The sequence below is a fragment of the Gavialis gangeticus genome, unplaced genomic scaffold (assembly GCF_001723915.1).
Source record: "Gavialis gangeticus isolate Ggan-Ray unplaced genomic scaffold, GavGan_comp1, whole genome shotgun sequence".
NCBI lineage: Eukaryota > Metazoa > Chordata > Crocodylia > Gavialidae > Gavialis > Gavialis gangeticus.
In genome coordinates this window covers 174,434,980-174,445,650 of record NW_017728992.1, presented here as the reverse complement: position 1 = coordinate 174,445,650, position 10,671 = coordinate 174,434,980, and the positions used below count along the sequence as shown (strand labels likewise).

Here is a 10,671-nt window from a genome sequence, read left to right as displayed (position 1 = left end):
CTTGCCCCCCACCTAAAGCCCCTGCCACCCAGCTCAGGCTCTGTAGCTGTCAGCAGCTACCCAGAACCTGAGCCAGCTGCAAACATTTGCTGCCTCTCCACCCTGGCCCCTGCCTGTGCCTGCTTGGGGCAGCCCCACTCGGGCTACAAGCAGCTGCAGCAGGGAGCACTGGCCACAGGGCAGAGGAGGGGACACTTTTCAATGCACTCTGCACCAGCTCATTCCCTGCCATGGAGCAGGGGTTTGGGCCTGTGCGCTGCCCCCAACCTGTACCACAGGGCTAGGGGTGCACTGGGAGTGAGCGGGTGCACGGGACCTACACCAGTGTCCTGGGGCCAGCACTGGTGGCCCCCCACTCCCTGCTGGTGCAGCCCAACCTGGCTCCACAGACCCCTGCCAGCCTGTGCTGCACTCTGGGCCTCCCTGGCACTGGCACTGGCCCTGAGACATTGGTCCCAAGATGGTGACCACGGGGCAGGGCACTTGACAAGGGGTGGGGCTTCCCATTCGGACCTTGCCAAAACTGGATAAGCAGCCCTCTGCCCAAAATAAGTGCACGCCCCTGAGGTAAGCCCTATAGCAAAGATATGGTAATGACTACACTCCAGAAACCTTCTGCCTTTTGGTTTGAAGAAATTAACATGTAGCTGACTCCCATGTGCCAAATTACCTATTTAACTAGGTGTAGGCCATAAGGCAGGCCAAGAGCTGTAAGAGTTAAATTCTACAAGCCTGCAGTTCTATGGATAGCACCAATGTGCATAAAAATGTTTGGAATATGATTAAGAATTTCCTGACATAATTAGTACAAATTGCCATAGTAGTGAGAAAACCAGGTAGCACAGTATAACCAAAACTTGATATATATCTGGGAAGGTGTGTAGGAAAGTTGTGATTAAATAAGTTAATTAGTCAATTGTAAGCTGTGTGGCACCAGATGTGATTGATCGTGTGTGGGCACTGATGCAGACTAGATGTAAGTGCTCCTAAAGTATAAAAAGAGTAGAACAGAAATTCGCTTGGGATTTGTGATTAAACTCTGTAGTATTCCTGTTGGCAGCCACCTGTCTAATAGTATGAATAAAGGCTATGATAAGTTATACTCACTGAGTATGTCTACATGTACCCCTGCAATGCTATTGTTACTGTGCCATCATTTAGTACTTCCTTTTAGAAATACTAAATGATGACACAGTAACAGCTCATACCATGCTGTCCACACGGAGCATGGTTATTTTTAGCCACTGTGTCACCATTGCAATGTGCTATACTGAGGGAGCACACAGCTATGGTGACCTAGCTGTGGCATCATTGTTTCTGCCCGTGGACACTACATCACCATAACATGTTGCTATGGCAGTGCAACATTTTCTGTAGATGTGCCCACTGAATAGCTGCTGAATGTGTATTTCAACAAGACTGTAGTAGGACTGTAGAGGTCACTGAAGGCAACAACATTAGAGTATAACTCAGGGTATAACATCAAATATAACCAAGATAATATTTATTACAAAATATTCTTGAACATTTAGCCTTCCTAGCTGTCTCCTAGTATCCTACAAGGTGTCAATGATAACCTCTGTATCTAAATCATTCTACAAAGACGACAATCTAGTGAAGGTTATTTGTTGAGGACTGCTCTTTGGGTATGTCTTTTGCAGTCACAGAAGTGACAGTAGTGGCATATAGAGATATTTGAACTAGTCACCCAAGAAATAAGGTAAATGAGCCCACACTGAGCTTAAAACTGCCCAAACAGATACCTACTGGTACCCAGTTAGTTAGTACTTTCCATTCCTATTGCTAACATGCCACCAAACCTGCTACAACATTAAATGGGTTTGTAACCTCTTTTGCACTGTTACCACAAATAAAACTTTATCTTGTGGACCACCAACTGTGAATCACAACCTAATAAGTTTGGGAGTGTTCTAAACTTCTAGAGCTGAACAGAATCAGGAGCATCCACAGGATTGGTCTAAGCAAGTAACTTCAACCTAATAAAAATCAAGCAGAAATTATTCCTGATAGCTTAGGTCAGTGGTGTCACTTGTTCAGCTCCTGGGGTCATATATGAAGCAGTCTGGCTCATGTTCTATGGAGATTTGCTTAGGCTTCCCCTGCAGTTGTCCACATGAAGTAGCCATTCTCGGTTAGACGTTCTTCATTGATAAACAAGACATTTATTTGAAGGGGCAAATCGCCATATGTCATCTCCACACAAGGGGAGGCCTCTCAAAGGGCTTTTGAACTGAAAGTAGCATTCTGTTGCTGGTATCCCAACCCCACACTCCTGCAGGATGTGGGATCACTAAAGTTGCTTGTCCGTCTCTTATTGTCAGGACTCAGGAATTCCTGCTGTTGTGTACTGCTTTAATTTGAGCACCGTAGAGCAGATCACCCCCAAAGTTCCCTGAGAAAGGGACTTCTATCACCCTCCAACCACAAATTACCTATCTTGCCCTGTATCCAGGTATGTGAGGAAGCAGGATATTTTCAAGGCAATGTTTTCAAACACCTTCATCCCCTGGTTCTTGATGCTGCTCTTGCCAAAGTCACTGCTGACATATCTTTTCCACACTACGTTCCAAGGTGGAGAACTGGTAAAGGAAAGAGCTTTGTCAGCATAACTGTCTCCTATCCGGGATGATCTCTGGGGATACACCTTGGCTCACTGAGGTGATTTCAAAGCAATTCTATCTGTTGCAAATTCATCTGCTACTTTATGCTATGTAACATTTTTTACACACAAAATGGCCTCCAGTGCTGCAGGAAGGACTAAACCAGCTAGGTGTTGGCTCAGGAATCAATAGGTTTTACTAATCTCTTTATCCGACAGAAGGGGACTGAATGCCCATAGGGAAAGCATACAATTATGAAAAGAAGGAAATGTTTTATTTCCCCTATTTACTCAGACAAAACATCCATCCTATTTCAGAGGACTTTTGGTGATAACGGTGATTGGAAGGAAAGGGGAGGAAGATGAATATCACAGTAGGTGACTATTCACACATTTAGATACCTAAATATTTTTCCAAATCAGGCCCTTTTAGTATTGCCAAATCCAACAATTGAGGAATATAATTTCTTCCCTTCCCCACACCTCCACTTCTAACAGAGCTGAACACTTCTAAGGGATACCTCATATCATCATGACACAGGCTCCAGCCCTTGCCAAACTTGTGAGACTCAAAAAAAGAAATTTAAATATTTGATAGCATTTCCCTTCCTTCAGCAGTCTCAGGCTATAATCAGTAAAGGCTTATTGTGGCCTCAGGTGGCTTATAGAGTTTTGTGGTTCCCTTTGGAGGCAAGATACCTAAAGGTCACAGAATTTATAATCAGAGACAAAAATATAAAAACATAAAAGCAAGCAAACAAAAAATGGATGCATACATTTTGTTCATATCAAGACCTAAGAGTTTCAACTCACAATGAGGATCATTGCCTTACACTACCTTTCCACAGTTGAAAATGACGACTTCATCTGTAACTACAGCATTGCTACTAGCATAAATGGACACAGGTTATAATTTACGGTTTTTCTCCCTGTAGGCTGAACTCAAGGGAAAGATCTTTATGTTCTTTTTCTTACATTTTTCTTCATAGGTGCAGGTTGTAAGTTTTGCCACAGAACACAATTGGGACTCTTTGGACTTTTATGATGGTGCCGACAACAATGCTCCAAGGCTTGGAAGTTATTCAGGTGAATGAGGCGAGGGTACAATAAGTACATTACAGATGTTTCTCTTTGCTGTAAACACACAGATCTTTCTCTGTTTCTCCTGAATTGACAGTTAACACATGTTATAGTTTTGGTTCCATCCAACAGGGTCTTGAATCAGCATGAAAAATTGAAAGGCTTAAGACTAAAACAACATTTTGAGTGTTATTTAGGGGCCCCTAAACTACATGTAGTATTCTCATAGGTGTCATGACCTATTTTTCTAGCATGATTCAGATGCTTCAGAAATACAAAGATATACTGGTCATCTGTTACCACCTACAGGTCTAAATACAAAGGCCTCTGGCTAAGAGGACATATTTCTAAGCTATCCCATTTTTAGTGCCCAGGCCTCTACTGGCTTTGTTTAGGAACAGATAATAGAGGTATTTTAAAAAATAAATGTGTATCGTATGCTTTGGCTATTTATGCCATTAAATTAGAGATGTAGACTAATTGAATGTGAAGGACAGCCAACAAATAGTCTCAGAATTCCAAAACCAATATGTAAACTCCTTCCTCAGAAGACTGAGAATGGTCTTTGCCACCCTTAGCACCTATCACAATGCATTCAATTACAACACAGGGAACATTACTTTTTTATATTTCTTGGTAAGTACACATAGCATTTATTATCTATATTCTTTTAAATTTAACTAATTCTTTTCAGTATGGCTTTATAAACCAATAGATCCCATTTGCTCAACTGATATATTATGGTCCCGTCCTGATCTTTTAGGCAAGAATTCTCTAGACTTTTAGTGAGGTTACTTGACATGAGTTAGTCACCTCAAGAAGAGTTGCTAAATTAAGCCCGTGGGTTGATATTTTTTTTGTACAGTTTGTGGTGCAAAAGGAGTTCCAGTTTTATATAGTAACAGTAGTAATAAGAACAGTAATATACCAGGAACCTGATACATTGTGCCAGTTTATGTACCACAGTATGGCAAGTTATAAGAAGTCTAACAAAGTTTGTTTATAGAAAAATAACTTCTTGAAAGATCTTCGTCATGGATAGGACTACCTGGCAGGTTAGATAGATTTTCTTTAGCTAAATGATAGAAACCTGTGTTTCTGGAATCTAGGAAATGGTAACATTGTCACAGTAGGAGTGATCTATAACACCCCAATGTGGCTTTGAGAACCTTGAAATTGATGCAGTGAAATTATGTTACTTGAAGTAAATTGATATCATATCAGTTCACTTTTACAGGTCATGGTTACCAATGGTGTATTTAAAAATAAGTTGTGTTGGCAGTAATCTGTATAGCAGCATGAGTTGAAAAAGCACAGTTAAAAACCAGGCATGGTTTATAGCACTGTTGCCACAGTATAGAGATGTCTCCTCCATTGTATGGTGTCCATACCATTTTTTTTATAACAAAGGATGCAAAACCTGTCCAGAAAGGGTAAATATTTTGTTATTAGCCAATAGTAGAGATGGACACTAGCATTCTGACACTACCAGCAATTTAAAATGGACTTTTAGTGGCCATTCTTAGCATCTGACAAAGTTGGTTGGTGCCTACAAAAGTTTATACCTCTCGGGACCAATTAGACTCTGAAGTGCTGCCCTGCATTCATGAAAGTGTGTGAGCAGAAATTTACCAAAAGTTAGATCTTATTAGTGTGCTTGTCTTCCTTGCCAGATTCTGAAAATGTGCTGCAGATATTATATTGTGGTGCACTGAATACATTAGCAAATCTCTACAAGGGACAGGTATACTAGAGCATATACAGTGGTATCCTGCAATGAAAATGATTACCATGCTTTACAAGAACTATATCTGGCACATTTGTTTTTTGGAAGATTATCATATAGTTATATGTGACTATATTTACATTTGAAATATCTATGCTTCAACTTCTGTATCTGCATTTCATTATAGTAATAAATTAACCTTTCTCTTTTCAGGAACTACAATACCACCACTTCTCAACAGCACATCTAACAATTTGTACTTAAACTTTCAGTCTGACATAAGTGTGTCAGCTGCTGGATTTCATCTTGAGTATGCAGGTAATGTACATATAAGTTATTCTAATTGTTTGCATTTTGCTTTTATTTTGCAATAAGCCTATCTGATATGAAGGGTAATGTTCAGCCTATTGCATGTATTAGGTTAATACTTCTCTCCTTGTGGTTGATGACAAAAATCCCAGTTGATTTTGATGAAAACAAATCAGGCCTCCACCCTGTATTATAGGGATTGGTAAATCTAATTCATTTTTACACTCCCTGATGTTTTGTCTGTATGGGAATACTCTTGGATTAAACTGGAATAAAAAAGTGATTTTATGAGTCAGGAGCAAGTGGAGACACTGTAGTTTGTATAACACCTGCACAAGATGTTGACAGTGCAATCCAAAGTAAAAATGACAAAAATATATTTGAACTTAATTTCTTGTGCTTAATGTTGCTGTTTTGTTGTTATTGCTTTTATTATTATTATTTATTATGATGGTTATATTCTTGTATTAAAGTATTCATAGATTAGGAATGTTCAATTTAGAAATGACTTAGTACATTTTAAGTACAATGAAAAACATATTTTATTTTGTTGATTTGGAAAAAAAAGAATTCATTTTTGAATCTGTCAAACTAGATATATGAGTCTATAACTAATCAATAAAGGGCAGAAATACTTCAATTACCTACTCAAGCAACTAAAAAAGAATTGGCATAGCCTCCATCATCCTGTTCCAACTGCAAGGTGTATTTCCTAAATTGTGTTTTTCCTATTATAAATATATAATGCACAGTGTGCATTTAAGTTATGAAAAATATCAGGAAACAATAAAGCAAAACTCTTTACTGCACACACATTTTTTTCCCCTGGGAAGAGGATGAGAAAAAAAGAACAAGCCACATGTGGCAAATGATGAAGATGTTAGTAGTAAAATGATTCCTTTCTTATTGCTTATAACACTAATTATTAAAATAATTTATATTTGAATGGTATTGGCTCAGGTGATTTGGCATAAAAGCAGGCAGTCATTCATATATGTCTTTACATTTGTCCCAGGTACACCATTCTCTGTCTTCGAACTGATTCTTGTGTGACTCAATTACTGCAAGATTAGTTCTTGACAATGTTACAGTATCCAAAGTCCTCTCTTTGGACTGTCTGGAAATCTTTATTAGCTGCCATGGAAGGGAGGATACTTGTAGAACAAATACATGGTCTTTTCTGTATAACTGTACACTCAGTACTGGTTGCTGCGATCCTTCTTCTCTGATGGGCATTTGTATTCAGAAATGTTCAACTCTTACAATAAGGATATTGCCTCAGCTTTTCCCACCTTTAGAGGAAGGAGAAATCAAAGCTTCCTTAATATAATATAGGAATCTCATTTTAACACAAGTAAAAAATGTCTAAGGAATAGATGTTTAATGCTATAAAAATGCACTACATTTTCAGCAAGCAAAAAGCAGTATGTCAGAAGAAGAGTTAAGCATATACTGTCATTAGGCTTGGTGAAATATGGATGGTTTCTAGAGAGGTAAGCTGCACAGAATATATTAGGTGAGATACTACTCCAGACAAATGAGCATGATAAAATAAGTTATTGTGAAATAAGGAGCAGACGTGCCAAAGTGGATCTTAAATGGGGATACCTTGGCATATTGGGAAGTTACTCAGACATTCCTGCAACACCAATCAACATCCTGCTGACAAACAGTGCTGCTCCCTATACACTACCTCCCTTTCAAAGAGTAGTAAAGTTGTTGTAGCGTGCCCAGCAATGTTATTTAGCAAGCCCACAACACCACAGTATAGCAGCTTTCGAAAGGGAGGTAGCGTATAGGGAGCAGCGTTATACTTACAGGACTGGAAATGAGAATAACTATAATGCTGGTCCTCTGCCTGCACCTTTTCTTTGGTAATTACCCTCCTGCTCTGGCATGGGTTCACCACTACTCCAGAATGAGGCATGACATGTTCTTGCTCCTGTCCAAGCCCAGCCTAGTACCAGTTATTGTGCTGGTGGCAGTTGTGGCCATGCCCTGGAGCTTGAGCCAAGGCTAGAGCTGCTCCTGAGGCCACTGTTGCTACTAGGCCAGGTTGGGGCCAGAGCAACTGGGCTGACATAGCACCAGAGCCCTGCCAGAGCTGGTGGGTAAGCAATGGAGGGCACAGGCAGTTGGGGACGGGTGCAGAAGAGGTGGGGGGAGGGAGATGCAGGCACCAAGGGGGCAGGTGCCAGGGGATTAGCCAGTAGGAAGGGCAAGTGATGAGAGGGGCATGGGGCAAGAAAGAGGGATCAGGCTGCTTGATCTCCTCACCACCTGCCCCCCTTACTACCTGCCCACTCACCACCTTCCCCACTGCCACTGCTTTCCATGCTGCAGCAGTGGGAAGATGAATTTAAGACAACTCTCCAAAAATTAGATTCTATACATGGAAAATGTATAGATTTGCTATAATCTTCCATGTATATAATCTAATTATTGGAGGGCTGTCTTAATTTAGAGTTGTCTTAGAGTCAGATAAATATGGTATATAACCTGTATCCACCCTTTCCACTGTTGTTCTTTACATATTATGGATTGCATATCCTATGTTATGGATACAAGGATTGCATCCTATGTTATTTAAGTTTATTGTCACTTTTCATATACATGGCATACACAGAATGTATGTCATCTGCAGAGAACAGCGCAGAATGCTAAAAGATGCTATGTATGGTAGAAGATGGTAGGAAAAAAAGTTTGATCTAATTTTGTAACATATGAGAAAGATAGCAGGCTGCATGTTTTTTCTGATTTTTTTAAAGTTTCATCAAGCCTACTTAGCATAGTTTTAAATATAGTGTCCTCTATCAAATTTTATATACACTTGTGTAGTATATAATATAAATGCTATCAGGTTGTCAAGAGACCTTTCCCATCATGTGTGAAAGTATAGTACCTTGAAAGAAAGATCTAGTATATAAGGAAAAAATAATATCAATGAATCAGTCTGAGGCATGTGATGTCTCAGTCACTTAAGGTATGAACGGAATGGAACAAAGAATTATTTTTCGCTGAAAGAAATTCCCCATTCTCTCTTGAAGCTGTTTGACTTTTTGTTGCTTTGGAGTGACTGATATGACTCCATGTGACTGACATGTTTTGAAGGACTTGAACAAATATTGTTAAAGTGGTGTTGTTGGTGTGATGGTCCAGAAAAGAATAACAGGCAAAGTAGCAGTGATCAGTTTTCAGACATACATTTTCAAAGGATGCAGTGCCAATATGTCAAGGAAATGCCACAACATTCTTCCCTTAGTCTTTGTATGTATGCATAGAGACAATAATCCAGTGACTCACTCACTGATATATTTCTTTAGCATGCTAGTAGCTCCACTGATTTCAAATGAGCTACTTATGCTTAAGGTTAAGCATGTGCTTAGCTACCTCTTTGATGGATTGGTGATTTATAACTATGTAAAGATATACCTGTTTTTGCCAAATAAACTTCTGTTATGAGCTGAAAATATCTAAAGGTTGAGGTGTATTGTAACATATTTTAAATGGTGTTATGTTGATGCTTAGAATTTATAATTATGTAGGCAAAATGTGTAAGTGTTTGTAGTTATTTAAAAGGTATTTACACAAGCTGAACAAAACTCATATAATGATCTAGTATTCATAGCAAGCAAAATTTTAGGCTTGCTTGAGATGGCAGTTGCTTTTTTGAGGCCCCTTTACATTTAACAGATGATGTGCCTGTTCTGTAAAACAAAGATAAGGAGGAAAACATTACTCAAGCTGTATAGAAATTAAGAGTTCTTGGCATAAGAACCAAATTATTTCTAGAAATTGTTTTAAAAAATAGACATAATCAGAAAATGAGTGGCTAATTTGTATAACACAAAAATGTCCTCATTGTATCAAAAGAGAAATTTATGTAAAATATAGTGTGTGTGTGTGTGTGTGTGTGTGTAAAATATATATAAAGTCTAGAATGGAATAATTGGAACAATGCAGAATTCTCTAAGAAGAAACCAAGTCATGATGGTGAATAAAACAAACTACTTGCACACTGCAGTTGGTAACTTATCATAATGTCTCCTTTCTCAGGTAATTATGAGAACTGTAGTATAAATGACAATTCATTGTCTCAAATTTTGCTAACTAAAGATACTTTAGTGTACCAAAGTCCTCGCCCTTCATGTCCTTCACTTAACAAAAGTATAGTAATTATGTTCATTTTCTGCAATTTAAAATAGAGGTGAAGAATTTGTATAGAAAGGTCCTCTTTCCCTGGGATTTTTTTAACCCCTCATTATTTGTGACATTGTTCATTCAAAAAGCAAGACATTTTACATACAGAAATATAGTTTACAAAACATAAAAATATGTCTTCGTTCTAGCTGTTCTCCAAACTTGTTGGCAGAATTTTAACAGTCCCAGAAAAACCTGAGATGCATCTCCAGTATATTGCAGTGACCTGGAAGATGGGATGGAGTGCACCCTCAACAAGTTGGCAGATGACACCAAACTAGGGGGAGTAGTAGATAAAGTAGAGGGTAGGGTTAGGATTCAGAACATGTGTCTACATGATATGCTACTTCAGCACAGCATTGTGCTCGTCATTATGGTGACATAGCATCAGCGGGCATGAACCATGACACCAACTCTCATTGCTACTGCACAGTGGGGTTAGAAACAACCCATGTGCTACCAGGACTGTGCAACACCAGTGGTTACTGTGTAGTTATTTAGTACCTGTGGAGTTGGGGGCATGTATAGACATGTCCACGGAGACCTAGACAAATTGGAGAATTGGACCAAAAGAAATTTCATAAGGTTCAATAAGACAAGTGCAGAGTCCTGTACTTTGAACAGAGCAATCCCATATACCAGTACAGGCTGGGAACTGACTGGCTAGGCAACAGCTCTGGAGGTTACAGTGAACAATAAGCTGAATATCAGCCAACAGTGTGCCCTTGTTGCCAAG

General features: G+C 39.2%; 1 protein-coding gene across 1 annotated transcript in view; it reads left to right on the top strand.

Annotated features, from left to right (window-relative positions):
• Positions 1–10,671, top strand: part of LOC109298975 (CUB and sushi domain-containing protein 3-like) — a 290,449-nt gene that overhangs the window by 88,258 nt on the left and 191,520 nt on the right. The window contains exons 7-8 of the mRNA XM_019519415.1: positions 3,610–3,706; positions 5,640–5,744. Of these exons, the coding sequence (XP_019374960.1) occupies positions 3,610–3,706; positions 5,640–5,744 (202 nt within the window). The remainder of the gene's footprint in view (positions 1–3,609; positions 3,707–5,639; positions 5,745–10,671) is intronic.